Source organism: Amphiprion ocellaris, chromosome 18 (genome assembly GCF_022539595.1).
Source record: "Amphiprion ocellaris isolate individual 3 ecotype Okinawa chromosome 18, ASM2253959v1, whole genome shotgun sequence".
NCBI lineage: Eukaryota > Metazoa > Chordata > Actinopteri > Pomacentridae > Amphiprion > Amphiprion ocellaris.
Window position 1 is genome coordinate 2,488,104 of NC_072783.1, and position 18,122 is coordinate 2,506,225.

Genomic DNA, 18,122 nt, shown 5'->3' on the forward strand with positions numbered 1-18,122 from the left:
CGTAGAGCTGACGCGACCGCTTAACAAAATACGAATTCATAATGAGACTTTATCCGTTTTTAAATAAATGATATGGAATTTGGTATTTTTTTACATTTCAGTGCAAGATTTTAAAATATTTAACTGTTCAATGTAATTTTATCTGGAAATATTTGCCACCTTCCGCCGGACTTGTTTTGAAAGCGCACCGAGAAGCCCGGGTTGCAGTGGGGAATGGGAGGAATGAGGACCGACATCGCAGCCTGTAAGCTAGTTTTTGTGTTTGTTGCTGTCCTAAACGTACTTTAATTTGAAGTGAAGGCTTTCATTTATCTTCATGTTAATTTTCATGCACTGTTTGAGTCATTTAAACCAAAAAAAAAAAAAATAAAATAACGGGGGTTTTTTGCCTCATTGTCCGTCCTCTCTCTGAATAACTAGGTCACACGTGCCTTGACTTTGTAGCTTTACAGTGAGTTGCTGCTTGCATGAGGTGGATGTTTCTTCACATTTTTGTTGCTGAGCTAAACGTAATTTAATTTTAAGTGAAGGCTTTCATTTATCTTCATGTTAATTTTCATGCACTGTTTGAGTCATTATAACCAAAAAAATATTTTTTTTCCCCTCTGGTGTCACACATGACTTGACATTGTAACTTTGCAGTGAGTTGCTTGCATTAGGTGGATGTTCCTTTGTGTTTTTATGTTTGTTGCTGTCCTAAACGTAATTTGATTTTAAACGAAGGCTTTCATGCACCTTCGTGTTAATTTTCATGCATTTGTTGAGTCATTATAACCATAATGTTTTTTCTCTGGTGTCACGCATGACTTTGTAACTTTGCAGTGAATTGTTTGCATTAGGTGGATGTTTCTTCATGTTTTTGTGTTTATTGCTGTCCTAAACGTAATTTCATTTTATGTGAAGGCTTTAATTTATCTTCATGCTTATTTTCATGCACTGTTTGAGTCCTTATAACCAAAAAAATAATGTTTTTTGGCCTCAGTGTCACACATAGCTTGACTTTGCAACTTTGCAGAGTTGTTTGCATTAGGTGGATGTTTCTTCATGTTTTTGTGTTTCTTGCTGTCCTAAACTTAATTTAATTTTAAGTGAAGGCTTTCATTTATCGTCATATTCATTTTCATGCACTGTTTGAGTCATTATAACCAAAAAAAATAACGTTTTTTGCCTTAATGTCACACATGAATCTGAATGACTTGTCTTTGTAACTCTGTAATGAGTTGCTTGCATTCGGTGGCTGTTTCTTCATGTTTTTGGGTCTTTTCCAGGTTCAATGTGCTGACCAGATAACCCATGTGGAGAGGCCTGCTGCTGAAGGGCACTGCCTGTGTCTTGCAGGCGGCAGCCCAGAGGTTTCTCCACCAAAGACACTTTTCATCTCCGAGTTTGAGCCTCCTCACCCAGAGGCTCCTCCACAGGCCTGCTACAGCTCCACTAAGACTGCAGGGTACTGGCTACTTCCTGGCACACAGGTGGGATAGGGGCTACAAAAAGGACACCAAGTCTACCGAGTTCCCAGTGAGTCTAGTGACGATCACAGATATCAAACAGTATCTTCGCTCCAAAGACCTTTCCTTCCACGATGGCTACAGCTGCCTCCACATCCCCAGCATCTTCGTCGAGGCGTCTGCCAGGAAGGACAGCTTCTCCCTGTTCATCGACAAAACCACCGGGCAGTTCCTGTGTAAGGACACGCTGGTGGAGGGCAGCTGGGAGGACCTGCAGGACTGTCTGGAGGTGATGCAGAAGGAGGAGCAGGACTTCCTCAGCCCTCATGTGCTGCTGGGCTATCTGGAGAGCGTGGAGGAGCAGGAGGAGAGGGAGAGGGAGCTGAGGGAGGTGCAGAGCATCTGGTCCAGCTCGGTTCCCCTCAGTGACCTCCCCGAAGACGAGGCCGAGCTCATTAAAGCCATGTTCCAGGTATGGTTGAATGGGAATTAGTGTTTTGGATGTTTGCTTTTGTTCATAATGCATCAATTTTATCATTTTTTTTATATAAGTCAGACCTATTCAAAAGTCAGTTTTAGAACCATCCATCATCTATACACCACTTAATCCTCATTAGGGTCATGGGGGCTGGAGTCTATCCCAGATGACTTGGGGGGAAGGCAGGGGACAGGAAACAGGTCACCAGTCTATCACAGGACCACATAGTGAGACAAACAATCACACTCACATTCACACCTACAGACAATTTAGACTCACCAATTAACCTGAGCATGTTTTTGGACTGTGGGAGGAAGCTGGAGAAAACTGTTGAGCGTGTTCGTTTTTTGAGATAGAAGACAAACTATTTCTCTCCAATTAAGCTGTTTATTTTGTAACTATCAGTGTCTCAAAAGAATGTTGTACAAGGACCTTTTCTGTTTGGAACAGCCTCCCAGAAAAGGATAAAGTCTTATATGAACACAACAATTTATTCAGTATGGTGAAATGTGATTGGTTATAGAACACAAACATCTAATTCAAATATTGAAATGTGATTGGCTAAAGGTGGGGATAACCGTGGTTTAGACTCAGTTCTTCCATTAGTTGGTGCACAGATACGTCCATATCTCTTGGCACATGATTCATCCAATCAGCAGAACCCTCCTGCAAACTTTTCCCCACTTTCTACCAGTTAGTATTATTCCATTGTTAGCTGAGATGTGATGCAGCCACTGGTGGTATCTGGTAGGAAAGATTATTATGGTTTCCTCCCTTAAACGACTTTGAATTTAGCAGTTTCAGTGCAATTAGTTTTTACCTTATAAAGAAATAGGAATACACTATGAAGCAAAGCCAACCTCTATCTTTTTGGTGTGTGTGAGTGTGTGAAAGCACTCTTTGTACTGATGTGTGTGTGTGCAGCTTTCCTGTTGACCTGTGTGTATCCATCATGTATTTAACCCTTCAGAGCCTGGGGTTAATGCTCTCTCTCTATTCAGGTCAACACAACTCATACATTAATTACACAACAAATGGTTATTAATATCAATACTGCATTACTCATATGTGATATCAATTTCAGTGTTCAGCTAGAAGTGCCTTAAAAAAATAAATCCTAACAAAACCCACGCATGCACAGGGAGATGCAGAAAGATCCGTGAAGGCCGGGACACGAACCAGGAACCGGCAACAGTGCTAACCACCAAGTTGCTGTGCAGCCTCTATTTCAGAACCAGTTTTACTTTTAGTGTATGTTTTTCTGGTCTCCCTTAATTGTGTCAAAATGCCTGCTGATAATACTGTGATTATCTTTTTTACGCATGCATGATCTAAAGAAAACATTGCAGTCTAGCTGGCAGCTGCAGTGAACACGGTGTTGGACATAAAACAAGCTTTAAAGCTTGTTTTATGCATTGAGAAACAATAATCCAGTTATTCCAGACTTTGTGAATAATGGTGGTTATCACACCTGTGTTAAATATCTTGACATTATAATTGGCAGAAATCTTTTAGGAATCATCACAGACAGTTTTTAAGGGCCAACGCTGATTGTTGGTGATCTAGAATGACAGATAACCAATATTTTGAACCAGTGTAGATTACATGTCATATTTTAACAGGGTTTCTTCATTAACAAGGATTAGTAAAGCTAAATATGTTTATTAGTATATATAGTAATGACATAGGGGCTGAGTAGTGGTGTAGTGGTTAACACTTTCACCTTTCATGTCTAGAACATCCCCGGTTTGCATCCCAGCCTTCCCAGAATCTTTCTGCATGGAGTTTCCATGTTCTCCTTGTACATGTCTGGGTTTCCTCCAGGTTCTCCAGCTTCCTCCCACAGTCCAAAAACATGTTGAGATTAATTAGTGATTCTAAGTTGTCCGTAGGTGTGAGTGTGATTGTTTGTCTCACTATGTGGCCCTGTGATAGACTGGTGACCTGTTTCCTGTCTCCTGCCTTCCCCCCAAGTCATCTGGGATAGACTCCAGCAACCCACGACCCTAATGAGGATTAAGTGGTGTATAGATGATGGATGGATGGACATTAATGACATGAGAGCATCAATGGATGCTTTCCTCTTTAAAGTGAGATGCTTTGATTGAGAATGAACACTTTATCTCCTGCAGTTATGTCTTTGTTTCTTAAACTTTCACTGTTTTATTACTTTTATTCCCTACTAGAGCCCAAATCTCTAAGCAGTATTAGTTATTGTTTTCCAGACACTGTTTCGGGTTAATCTGTGGCTGCCTAATAACTCAGCCACTAGCTGTTAGCGTAGCCTCAACCGTGGTGAAAGTAGCACATTTTCTTGTGTTTTTTGTTCAGGTTTTTACTATGAAGATGCTGCTTAGATGACAAAGTGGCTGCAGACAGAGAGAGGCGGCTGCATTAGGCCCAAATTAGATATAAACAATCAGAAAAATGCCAAATATCAACCTTGAGAATCGGTCTATCCTCGCTGTTTCTCCAAAAAACAAGTCGGTAGGGTCATCAGCAATATTAAATTTCCAATCTGTGAATTTAACTGAAATTTGTCCAAAATAACACAAAATGTCCAAAGTGGCTCAGCAGTTATCTACAACACCTCAAGAACTGTAAAATTACTTGAAACTAGTTCAAAATGTGTCCAAAATAATTTCAACACTGTCCAAAATTACTTGAAACTAGTTCAAAATGACTCAAAATGTGTTAAGATTGACCATTTTTAAGTTATTGTTGGAGAGTTTTCTATTTAAAAACAGTCTCTGGGAGCTAACATTTACCTTCCTGCCAAAAATGAGCCGACTGCAATAAACATTTCCTGTTTAAAAAAAAAATTTAAAAATTATTAGAGCTTTCGGTTGAACTGCAGGCAATGTTTCCACAACAACAGAAACTGAGCGGATCAGTAAGAAGCACCACAGTCTTGAGTAGTGCATCGGGTCGACTTCAGGGCGTTTAAACGGCAAACTTGTTCTGGATTATTTCCCCTCCTTCCACTTCCACCTGCTCGAACGGCCACTTCCTGTCGCAGCAACACTCGACGCCACACTTCCACAACCTGCAGTCAGGACACGGATAGAAACATCCCATAAAGTCCACGTCTACGTCTGCTGAATGTAAGGCCATGGCAGCATCATCACTGCAGTATCTGCCTGGTGTTTAAAATTATTCATAATCTTGCACCTCGTCCCATTGGAGCATAGCTAGGCTATGTTGGTCAGAGTAGAGCTTCTACTGGAGGTCACTGCAGTTCAGACACAGCATTTTTTCAGTCAGATTTTTTTTGGTTAATGCAGTGGGGAAATGGAATCTAATACGCACAACATTTGGAAAGTCCAGAAGCTTTGTTATGTTTAAAACTAGCCTCAAAATCTGGCACTACACGGTCACAGTTGTAATAATTGTACTCGCTGTGTTTACTGACTCTATTTATTATCTCACACTGATGGACTTCTACATATTGTGTCATTTTATTGAGTGTAATTGCTGTTTTGTTTTGGGATTTTTTCTCCTACCTGCTCAGGGACAGCAGATGTAAATTAGCTGCTAGCTAACACCGGTGCAATTACATTTAATTATGAATCAACAAATGAACAAAGCTGTTGCCAGACACCATCACATCTCACATCCCAATAATGGAACAGCAGGGAAAGTAAATCCACATAATAAGACAGTCAGCTTCCATTTACATAATGTTAAAAAAAAGGTTTTCCATTGTGCCCATGCTTTTATTTATACAATAAATCATTCCTGAGTCTCAGGATTTGACTTTTTAAAACACACGATGTGGAATTTTCTCAGAATAATATTGAATATTAATGGAAATCCAGGTGCTAGAAATGCTTTAAATGTCAAGTTTGATGGTAATGTTTATTCATGTTTTGTTTCAGATCACAAAGATCTCTAATGCAACGCTCAAGAAGTTTAGCGTGAGACTCTTCAAGCCTACCAAGAGTCTGGTTTTCCCCTGGTTCGGTGGACCTGATTCCTCTTTAAAGGGGATCAAACTCTTATTGGCCCAAAGAACAGACTCAGACAGAGTCACTTATAATGAAGCTACAGTCCCAAAGAGCAGCTCCTACTACAACTTGTTCGGCCTCCCTCTGGTAAGCCGTGTGGACTCGGAGGTGGTTGTTACTGGTCAGGAACTGGATGCTCTGGCAGTGAGTCAGGCCACCGGACTCCCCAGCGTCGCTCTGCCCCGGGGGGTGAGCTGCCTCCCGCCCATCCTGCTGCCGTACCTGGAGCAGTTCAAACGGGTGACGCTGTGGCTGGGGGGAGACATTCGCTCCTGGGAGGCCTCCAAGATCTTTTCTCGGAAGCTGGGCCTGAGGCGCTGCTCGCTGGTGCGTCCCGGAGAGTTCCGGCCGTGTCCGGTGGAGGCCCTGGCCCGAGGACAGAACCTCGGCCACATCATCAAGGCCTCCATCCCAGCAGCTCACAAATCCATCGTTTCCTTCAAGCAGCTGAGAGACGACGTGTACGGAGAGCTGGTCAACACGGACCAGGTGGCTGGAGTGAAGTGGACCAGGTTTCCAGAACTCAACAGGATCCTGAAGGGACATCGCAAAGGAGAGCTGACTGTTTTTACAGGTACTGTGTAGTAGGGATCGACAGATATGGGTTTTTTCCAGGGCCGATACCAATTATTGGAAGATTAGATAAGATAACCCTTTATTAGTCCTACATCTAGCACTTTAAAATACATGTTTTTTCTTTAAAATAACAAAAATGGATGTAGAATAGTCTTTTGATTTAGAGTAAAAAATTTTAATTTTATGGTGAAACGATTAATTACTGTTATGTTACTGTAATTTAACCATAATTATGTGTACATTATTTCTAGTTTTGACCTTTTTCATGATGAAAGTATAAATTTCTATATTTTTTTTACTAGATGTTATCTGCAATTTAACAAAACCAGAAAGATCTGTAAAATAACAATTGGAAAAATTAGTTAGAATTTTTTTAAACCTTAGAATACTTATTTTTTTTCTTTAAAAAGCAACAAATGGATGTAGAATAGTCTTTTCTTGCTAATTAAATAGAGTAAGCAAATGTGATTTTATGGTAAAACAATTACTGTTATTTTTTTTTAAATACATAGGTTTTTTTGATGTGGACATTATTTCTATTTTTGACCTTTTTCATGATTAAAGTATAAATTTATATATTTTTTACTTGATATCTGCAATTTCACAAATCCAAATTTTTGGCATTTTCTTTAAGAGTAAAGTATAAATTAATATAGTTTCACAAGATATCTGTAATTTAACAAAACATACAAAATCTGTAAAATAACAGTTTGAAAAATTTGTTATAATCTTCTTTAAACCTTAGAATAATTGTTTTTCTTTAATATAAAAAATGGATGTAGAATAGTCTTTTCTTGCTAATTTAAATTGAATAAACACATAATTTTTTTATGGTAAAACAATAAATTACTATTAAATTACTGTAAAAAAAATATAGATTTTTTTAATGTGGACATTATCTTTAGTTTTTACCTTTTCCGAGTTTTTTTCCATTTGTCATTCTCATCCCTGTATATATATATATATACAGGGATGTATATATATATATATATATATATATATATATATATATATATATATATATATATATATATATATATATATATGTATATATATATATATATATATATATATATATATATATATATATATACATATATACATATATATATATATATTTTTTTTTTTCTTCAAACTAGATATCTGCAATTTCACAAATCAAATTTTTTTCTTTAGGAGTAAAGTATGAATTAATATAGTTTCACTAGATATTATCTGTAATTGAACAAAACAAGAAACATCAGTTTCCTGTCATAGAGGAGAAAAGAAACATTTAAGAAGGTGGAATCAGAGCATTTAGACATTTCTGTTCTTAAAAATTACCGAAACCAATTAATAGATTATCAAAATAGTTAATAACTAATCAGTTAATCAATAGTGGCTGCTCTGATCCGTGTTTGTATTATTAATGGATGAAACTGTAGTAAAAGCTGTTGCACGTATTGACAAACCCATAAAGAATTATCATCCAGCTTTGCTCTTGCTGTCGTCTCTTTTGGCATCTTTGAGAGCCAGAAAATCCACAGCGAGCAGCACTTTTTATATAAAAAGCTTAAAAAGTGCACATGAACAAGGGAGAAAAGACAAGATAATAAAGGGGAGATAATTCCATGTTTTGTGCTCTTTTCTGTTTGCTGCATTTTAGGGAATAAAGTAGCTTTTTAAAAAAAAAAAATACCACAAAGAAATCCATTAATGCAGCCTTCAAACTTTGTTATTATCAGTCAGTTTGTATGTAGCCAGCCTCTAATTCCGTGGTTTTAAAGTTTGCTGGAGGAGCTACACTCTTCAAAAGAATAGGACATAAAAACATTAGAGTTAGAAGACGTGAAGTTAACATTTTTATATGGCAGATTCAAAGTTGTAGCAATTCTCAGCTACGAGATGAAATTTATGTGGCAGGAACGCCGAACTGTACAGAGTTTGAATATGAAATGTAAACACAATCCGTTCTGCTGTCTTTCATCTGCTCTGTCCAGTTTACATTCATCCTGTTTCCTAACCAGGTCCGACTGGAAGCGGGAAGACCACCTTCATCAGCGAGCTGGCCTTGGATCTGTGCATGCAGGGCGTCAACACGCTGTGGGGAAGCTTCGAGATCAACAACGTGCGTCTGGCCAAGATCATGCTGACGCAGTTCGCCATGCAGAGGCTGGAGGAGAACCTGGAGCAGTACGACTTCTGGGCCGACAAGTTCGAGGAGCTTCCACTCTACTTCATGACGTTCCACGGACAGCAGAACATCAAGTAGGTCTGACAGGAGCTTCAGGAAGAGCTGAAGGAAAAAAGACCATAAATGTTTACTTTAATTTACTGTCAGAAAATACAATCCACCCGATTAAACAAGTGAATACTGTATCGTACGATGCAATAAGACAGGTTTTATCATCACTGACTCCTTACTTTAGTGATGTGATTTATGTAAATTACTTCGACAACAAATAAATAAGTTCACATGTACGCAGTTAATCTTCGAATTGACATTTTTTGAGGAAGAAAACTACAGAATTTCAAGTAGAAAATATGGAATTAACAAGGTCCTCCTCCAAAGCTGCTCAGTCGTATCATTTCTGATGGCGGAAATCTTGACAAAAGTCATGACAGAAATCATGGCAACATAGAAGGTGGGCAAATAATGTGGATGTACCCACAAACAAAAGAGCACAGGCATGTGTTCTTCATGTGTACGTTATGTAAAGATACCGAATCACGTGACCTAAATATGTAGCAGGTGGCGGGAATTGATGGGACTCAGAAACACCCCCACAATTTAATCAGTTGTTCCTTGGATCATTTCTGACGGATAAGTCCTGATAAGTCCTCATCGGTGGATTTGTAGTAGGATCACAATCATGTGATCGTCAGCAGACAGCTGATGTAGTATTCACTTGTTGTCATGGTTACAGTGATTCCATGCCGCAATCTGGCAATGATACAGAAATCTTTAACAAATCCGTGGATCCAGACTATAAGCTGCATCACTGCCAGAATCTAATCACTTGGTCCTTGTGTCATTTCTGACCTTCCCTGAAAATTTCATCCAGATCTGTTGGTCTGTTTTTGAGTAAATGTTACAGACAGACAGACAGACAGACAGACAGACAGACAGACAGACAGACAGACAGACAGACAGACAGACAGACAGACAGACAGACAGACAGACAGACAGACAGACAGACAGACAGACAGACAGACAGACAGACAGACAGACAGACAGACAGACAGACAGACAGACAGACAGACAGACAGACAGACGGCAATTGTCACATAACTGCGCCATTCCTTGACAAAGTAAAAATATGAATATGAAAGAATAACTGGAGGTTGTGTAGAGAAACAACAGGATTGTTCACCTGGACTTGGTTCTTGAAGACCTTTCATCTTGGATGAGACGTGGAACATCTTCAAGAACCTACAAGAGAAGTCCACTGGACTTCTGTGGACTTCTCTTGTAGGTTCTTGAAGACATTCTTGTGGTCCTTGTGTCATTTCTGGCCTTCCCTGAAAACTTCATCGAAATCCGTTGGTCCGTTTTTTGAATAATGTTGCTAACAGACAGAAAAACCAACGCCGATCGTCCCATAACTAATCGATTCATCGGATACTACTAGCCAGTCGTAGTTGATTAATACAACTAGTCATTCCAACTCTACCAACTTAAGCTACATTCTCTATTTTTTCTGCACTGTACTTAGACTTCTTAATACTATTTTTTTATTGTAAATACCAGCAATTTTTGCACCTTTATTGTGAATATCAACATTTTTTGTACCTATATTGTTAATGTGGAACTTTTTTGGACATTTTTTGTGAAAACCAGCAATTTTGGAACCTTAATTCTGCAACCAGCACTTTCTTTTGTACACTGGTTTCCTTATTTTCTCCAACTTCATCTGCAGGACGGTGCTGGACACCATGCAACATGCTGTCTACCTGTATGACATCAACCACGTCATCATTGATAATCTGCAGTTCATGATGGGACAAGAAAACCTCTCAGTAGACAAGTAAGAGATGGACTTTTTAGTTAAAATAAAAGGAGATTTTTTTTTTAAGAAGAAATGTCCATCTTAGTGCATTTATTTGTGTTTTTTGATATAACAAATGGCAGTAAGTGTTTTATTGTGTTCCAGGTTTGCAGTCCAGGACCACATTATCGGAATTTTCAGGAAGTTTGCCACCAACAGCAGCTGCCACGTTACTCTGATCATTCACCCGAGGAAAGAGGAGGACGATCGAGAGCTTCAGACGGCGTCTATCTTTGGTTCTGCAAAGGTAAGATGGAAAGGATTTAGTGTTCAATTTTTTTGTGCTGCAAAAGAACAGCTTTTGGTTCATTCAAACAGTAAGGAAGAAGAGAAAGTGGCACATCAAATTCATTTTCACACCATGTTTTAGTAAGAAATGTGGGGGATTTAAGCCAAATCTGCAATTTCAGGGTTTTATTTTTTAACTTTTAACCTAATTTTCTGAAGATGACATGAAGAAATGGCAGAATATAATAGTTTAATTAACAAAAATAGCAAAAATAAGATCAAATAATGAGAAATTATATAGCTTTTCTTTTATCCCAATTGTTATTTACATAAGACTAGTAAAATAATTGCATTGCTGCATACATCTAGACAATTAACTATCTAATGTTGTATCTATTAGTCCATATAGCTTTATTTTACACTTATTTACCCTTTTTTGTATGTATTTTTATTTTGGGCTTTATTGTATTAATTTGCCGAAGTGTCGTGTGCTGTTTTTATTTGTAAATAATATCTCAGCAGGGCTTTAAATGGTCTTAAATGGTCAGAAATAAGACAGGAATGCATAGATTTCTGTTAAATATGGTAAACCACACTTATTTCCTTACTGTTGTGCGTCGTCATCAAACAAATGTCCATTCTAAGCCAGGAAAAACCTTCGTAAGAGCATTTTTATACATAAATGAAGACATTTGTTGATTCGATGCTGTCATGAAAATGCATACGTCAAAGCCTTCAATACAAAACTGCACTTTTCTGATCTAACTTAGGCTTTCTTTGACCCTCCAGGCCAGCCAAGAAGCCGACAACGTCCTGATCCTGCAGGAGAAGAAGCTGGTAACGAGCCCCGGCCGCAGATCTCTGCAGGTGACGAAGAATCGCTTCGACGGAGACGTGGGCATCTTCCCTCTGGACTTCATCAAGGCTTCGCTCACCTTTTCAACCCCCATCAAAGGCAAACATAAGCTGAGGAAGGTCGCTAACAAGCCAGAAAACGAGGAGGAGGTGGAGAGGAAAGCAGTGGGAGCAGCGCCAGTGAAGAAGGAGGAGGTTAAAAAAGAGAAAGCAGAGAAGGCGACTAAAGCAACAAAAACTCCACGAACTGTTAAAAGTCCTGCAACCGGACATGAAACAACCCAGAAGTAATAATAGAAAGTATTATTCAAAGTATGGATCATTTTCTCTGTTGATCAGGACGAGGATGTGACGGTTGGAGATGATCGAGACTCAAAGCTTTTGTATGAAAGATCATGTTTTATGTCAACAACAAGTTCAGCTAAGGTGAATATAAACATATGAAATATATGGAAGGAAGAAATGTTACAACCAGAATGATGGTGAAGTGGTTAAACTCCTCCTCCTGCTCTGTGTTTAGTCTGAATTCTCCGTTAAAAATGTTTAATATCAGTTTAAAACGATACTGTGACTCCAAAAGCTACTGGTTTTATGAGCGTGTTTTATGTTTCATGCTAACATTTGCTCTCATACATCACCACAATGTGTTCTCTACTGACTTTTTGTACAACTATGATTTACTAAATGAACTGTTTTTTGTAATAAAATGCACCTGATGCTGATTTTGATTGTGTTTTCATTCTTGGTCAGCAGAGGGCGATGTAGGCTAACAGACAACAGTTTAGCTAACCACAAAAGAAAGCTCATGCAAATAAACCTCCAGAGCAAATATTACTGCTCTTATTTGCAAAATGGTCGTCATACATATTTGATTTGGCTTCATCTTCATGTTTGTGTGTTTCAAAAATAACTGCAAGCTACTGTTTAGTAAAACAGGAAGCAGTACAATCCTCCTGTGAGATAGCATTTTTACAAAAACTTTTATTCAGAATGTTAATTTGCAGGAACTTCAGAGGTTGCTGACCTCCTTTTACCCTCCTGTCGTGATCGTTTCCGCCTTTGATAATTAAGTGGAATGGAGTTACATGTGATGTTAAGTAGACAGGGAATCTATAGCTTTTAGCACACCTGCCTAGTCTACAGCATCACATTACACAATCCATTATTTAGACCGAGTGACTTTTAATAGATGCAAAGTGTCTCAAAACATCTTGACATGAATATTTCAGAGGTAAAATCTATTGCCCTGCCTGTGCTGCTGTGGTGTGGAGTTACACGTAGAATCAGCAGCTTTCAGAACAGTCTGGACTGCAGTGTTCTGTTCTGTGAGCTGCTGCAGGATATATTGATGCCTGAAGCGTCGTACTTCATCTCAGCCACGGCAAACCCAAATAAATTTCACATTTATGATATAAAGGGAACGGTTCACTGTGGGAATGTGAAAGTGCCTGTGTGTTTTATATCAGGGCCTTTGATGATTTGCAACCTTGGCGTCCGTACCGAATAAATTTCATCTCACCCCTGGAGAGCGCACTCTTTAAAGATCTTAGGACTTTGGGAGTCTGATTAAGACGGAGCAGGACTCTTGTGACACCAGAAAAAACTCGTAATATAAGAAGTTAAGCATCAATCAAACATGACTGCTGTAGATACAGACGGTTGACAAGTTAAAGGAACATTAAGTATTTTAGTGAGGTTTTAAGCCTCTATGTAAGTCTCTGGAACTCTACTGGAGGGAAAGAACACCATTATTCCAGAAGATATATGGCGATGGAAAGCACTAACATTTCCAAAACGTCCCATAGGTGTTGAATTGTGTTGAGATATTGTGACTGTAAAGGCCACAGCATCTGATTTACTTCGGTTTTATTCTCATAAATCATTCAGTGACATCTCGAGCCTTATGCATGGGAACTTTGTCATCCTGGAAGAAACTACCCCCATCAGAATGTTTCATCACAGGTTAAAGGTTCAGAACAACTCTGTATTGATTTGCAGTGACCCTTCTCTCTAAATGGACCTAAACCATTCTGGTGAAATGCAACCCCACAAAACAACAGAGTCACTGGATCCATTCATTGTAGGGGTAAAGGGTTCAGGGCCACCCGTTTGTCGTCAGAACTCAAAAGTACAACTTAGGTTGGAGGGTTGTGTTTGGTAGCAGCTAATGCAGATTTAAGGGTTGGCCTACAGAGGTTTTTACAAGCTTCCATCTTCCTAACCCCACCAACACTGATTCGAGTGAAATTACAGGAAGCACTTCATCATCAGACTTCGTCTATAGAACAAAGGATTTCCTACGTGCCTCACCAGAAGACGACTAGACTTCTCTTTTTGGTTCTTGAAGACGTTTCCCCTTCATCCAAGAGGCTTCATTGGTTCTAACTAACTGGTGGGGAGTTCACGGTGTTTATTGTCACCACCTAATCACATGGTTTACATGCCCTGAAGTTTTAATGGTTGTGGAACTGCCATGTGAGGAATGACTCAAGGTGATGGAAGTGTCTGGAAAGGGATCTCAAGACTACATTATCAGTACCTGATAAGTGGTGGTGTAGATCCCCTCACTGGTTTAGAGATTGCTGTCCCAGTTTAACAAGGATGGCTTCAATACTCTTCTAATGTCAAATCTGTCTTGTCTGTCCAGAATGTGGACGTTGCTGTCTTTGAAGGACCATCTTTTATCATTTTTGTGCAGGTGGGCTGCTCATGGCGCTTTTCCACTAGCACCTACTGGGCTCAGCTCAGCTCGACTCTACTCGGTTTGTGAGGTTTTCCATTAGGATGTAGTACCTGGTACCACATACTCTTTTAGTACCTACTCGGCCGAGGTTCCAAGCGAGCTGAGTGGAGCCGCTAATGTGATGTCTACAGAGTGCAGGCCACTGATTGGACAGGGAGTGATGACACACGAGAGCTGTACAAGACCTGTCAGGACTTTTCTGTCTTTGGTGGTGGACCAAAGAATACAGAGGGAGCTGGACGGTGCGACTCGCAACAAGAAAGTTTATTAGGAGGTCTCAGAGCGGAGGGCCGCCCATGGATACAGCAGGACAATGAAGCAGTTTCAGGAGGAGCTGAAAAAGCTCAATAGTGACTATCCTTCCATCAAGGACCACCATGGCCAGAGTGGGTCAAACCGGAGGTGTTGGAAGTGGTGAGTGTTTTGTGACTCCACCCACAATAAGGTGGTGCTCAATTGTAATAGAAAATGATCTAAACCGAGTGGAGCTGAGTCGAGTAGAGTAGGTACTATTGGAAAAGTGCCTAAAGTCTTGTCTGGAGAAGTTGGCTGTCTTGTGTTGAGCTATTAGCTTGTGGTGTAATTATTTAGTCTAGTAGGTTTATGCACTCCTCACCGTGTTGGATTGCATGTACAGCATTGCTCAGAGTAAGTGTGGAGGTTTTATCTTCAGGGAACCAGTTTTTGTCCTACTCTGGTGAGGAGAAGTCCAGTTGCCTTCTACTAAAGCACTTAGAATCACTATGACCTGGATAATGAAGAATCAACACAGATTTATACAGCTTTCTTACAAATGCAGCACCAGAAATACTTTAAAGAAGAGACTCGCCGCTTACAAAATGCAAGACAGAAATCTATTTTGAATTTCTATTATGCTAAAGATGCTAGTGGTATCACCCATGTCCCTCCAATCACTCCAAAAAGCCAATTGTCTGCTTTGTAACAAACAAGAACAGGAAAATTGTAGCCATATAATACAAGTATGGTGTTGTGAACCACTGTGTAGCACACGCTGGTACAGACTTTTATCTTTAAAAACCACCATAATGTTTACTCATAGATGGAATAATGCCTCCAATAGTTGATTTTCTTCTTCAGATGTCAAACTGGGAAACATTAAAGAGCTATTAAAATCCAAGGGTTGATAAATGGATTAAAATTAATTCATTTAATGTGAATATGTTCCTTGTGTACATTTAAAAAGGTTAATTCCTCATAACAAAAGACACAGAATAGGACCAAAGAGTAAATCCAGTCTGTATATGTGTTGACTCGGCAGGGATAGTATTCAATGAAGAAAGCTGATCTGCAGGAGAATAAATATTCAAAGCTATACAGAACACCAGGGAGTCTTACTGCATTATATTCCATTATACTTGAAATTGTCTTGGACCTGATGCTGAAATTTTGTGCTTTCCTCAACATAAATACAAAAATTTCCAGTCTAAATTGATGCAGAAAGATGCCAAAATGGAGTTTAGCAATTAACCAGAAATGACACCATGCTTGCAGAAGTATAATCTGCTGGGATAAACACTTTTCAAACCTTTGTTTGGGGCAAAGACACCATTTATTAAAGCTGTTGTAATCAGATGTGACTTATGATTCTATACATGCAGTTTTTTTTTATGTACCTATGACAGTTTAAATTGCTGTTATAGTTTGTTGAAGAGTCACTTCCTCCATTTTTATGCAGGGAGTGGTATCTCAGACTGCTTTTTCATTTAAGTATCCTTTCATTTTGCTAAATAAACCCCCATTTATGTAGACTGGGGCCTGGCCTCGTTAAAGTAGCTGCGAAGATGGCTGCCGAGTGTCCATTCTTGCCAATAAGAGCCTTGGTAGGCCTGCTCCAGACCTGTAAACACACTGCAAAGCTGATGGAGTTCCCCTTTATTGTTGCTTTAATGCAGTTTGCCTCAGTGTGGACTTGACAGAAGCTGGGGCATCTCTGTCTCCTCTGATTTCTGCTCTGGCTCCGTCTCTGACAGACCGATCCAGGGAAGCTCCTGGCACCAGAATCAGCTTTCACTTGGTATGTGGAGCCCCGAGCCGCTCCTCAGATCGCTGAAACTGTAAAATATTGTTGTACACCGCAGGAATAATTCCTGCGTGTATCTGATGAGCATAAATCACAGCGGATGAGATGTCAGGAGGTGGAGGCGGTGATGATGGCCAGAGTTCGGCTCCTCTTCCTTTCTGAACCCTCTTTGCTTTAACGCTCGCTGTTTTCTGCTATGAGTGTTTTACTGCTGTGTAAGTACACATTGCTTTTCCGTAATGACTCCAGGCTGTTTGCTGGATGACTCCGGGTGTCCTCTTGACTGTGTGGGTGTGGGCTATGGCTTCTGAGGTTTCTGAATGGGGTCTTTGTGTTGTGAGGCATTACTGTGCAGAGATGATGGCCGCTCTGTCGCCTGCCAGCTCCTAAAAAGAGGAAGAAACACACAAAATTTTGAGAAAATGATCTAAATGCATGCAGACTTACAGTATGCACGGAGACTTGCATAGAACTTCCTCAAATATTTGCACTCTGGAGCCCACAGTTAAGCTTTATAGCTTTGCTGAGCTTCGTCCAAGTGAGCTTTTAAAAGTAATGTGTTCAGTTGGTAGAAATGTATGACTAGATTAAATGCTTTGTATTCCAGAGCACAACACTGGACGTCTGATTGTTGTGTTTTGTTTTGAATGGCCTCCACTAATCAGAGCTTTGCATGCTCTTCAAATAGCTGCCATCTGGAGAGGGAAGGAGATGAAACAACTTGAGCTACGCAGCTCTTAATCAAGAAGGAAACAAACAGAGACCAAAAGGATTCCACTTCATCCGAATCATATAGGATGTGAAATGAAGCCGAGAAAAGACGCTTCAGCTGCCGATAAATCCTCCTTTTATCACTTAAAGTCCACAGTAAACAGGATCGGGTGTCATAATTACTAGTAAACCTCTAATCTACTCCATAAACTGAGTCCACAAAACAGTTTAACAGTCCTGCTCCCAGCCGATGATGGGATGCATGGATTCATGTCATGCATGCATAGCTCTCCGCCCCATTAGCCGCCCTTCATTACATCAACTATTTGACTGAGTGTGGAGGTAATTTCAGAACCTTCAATCAGAGTTAATCAGACAGAGGCTTCATTGCTGCAAAATGAACTTTAGTCGAAGTCCAAGATGGGATTCTGGTCAGTGGATTTTCAGCTGATCTTGATTATGATGACAGCGTTTTATTTATCAGAGCAAAACCAACACAGAAAACATCAGCCATCAAGTATTTAAAGTGAAAATCAACAACAATGAAGCAACAACAGAAGCATGTAGAGAGCAGGAGGAGCAGATAAAGCTACAGTTAGACGTCAATTATCTTAACTTAGCAGAAAGAATGAAAAATCCAGCTACCAGGAATTAACATTTCTCTTTAGTTTAATCCCTTAGAAAGTGTAAAAGCTGCATTAAAGTGACTATAGGTGGTTTTGTGTCTGATTATTCACCGTTTATGCTCAGCTACTTGTGCTTGTAGCCTTATATTTAGTAAAAAAGGCACACAAATGGGACCAACTTACTCAGTTACAATAGACACATTTCCCAAATTGTTTAGCAATTAATTTTTCCTTTCCTTTATTGCACAACCTGGTGACTTAAATGTGACAAAGTGTGTGCTCTTTTTCTTTACAAAGAATTTCTGCTTTTTATTGCACAGTGCAACACTTAGAAGCAGTGGAAGTATTTAAATTGCACGTACACATTTGTCTTTTTATGTG

At 39.5% G+C, this 18,122-nt stretch overlaps 1 protein-coding gene across 2 annotated transcripts; it reads left to right on the forward strand.

Moving 5' to 3' along the window:
- The first annotated feature begins 93 nt into the window (after positions 1-93).
- twnk (twinkle mtDNA helicase) lies at positions 94-12,342 on the forward strand. Of its 2 annotated transcripts, XM_055004836.1 has the most exons (8): positions 138-244; positions 421-451; positions 1,269-1,920; positions 5,805-6,507; positions 8,516-8,756; positions 10,409-10,516; positions 10,643-10,784; positions 11,555-12,342. In XM_055004836.1, the coding sequence occupies exons 3-8, from the start codon at positions 1,294-1,296 to the stop codon at positions 11,909-11,911; spliced, it is 2,178 nt and encodes a 725-aa protein (XP_054860811.1). In that variant the 5' UTR covers positions 138-244; positions 421-451; positions 1,269-1,293; the 3' UTR covers positions 11,912-12,342. The 2 variants fall into 2 exon arrangements, with proteins under 2 accessions (XP_023146900.2, XP_054860811.1); XM_023291132.3 differs by lacking the exon at positions 421-451 and having other exon boundaries at positions 94-244.
- The last annotated feature ends 5,780 nt before the right edge of the window (positions 12,343-18,122 follow it).

Excerpts from the sequence above, each read along its gene's own strand:
- twnk (XM_023291132.3), top strand. The coding sequence starts at position 1,294 with ATGTGGAGAGGCCTGCTGCTGAAGGGCACTGCCTGTGTCTTGCAGGCG. Across the intron at positions 1,921-5,804 it reads TCATTAAAGCCATGTTCCAG|ATCACAAAGATCTCTAATGC; the intron begins GTATGGTTGAAT and ends GTTTTGTTTCAG. Across the intron at positions 10,517-10,642 it reads GAAAACCTCTCAGTAGACAA|GTTTGCAGTCCAGGACCACA; the intron begins GTAAGAGATGGA and ends ATTGTGTTCCAG.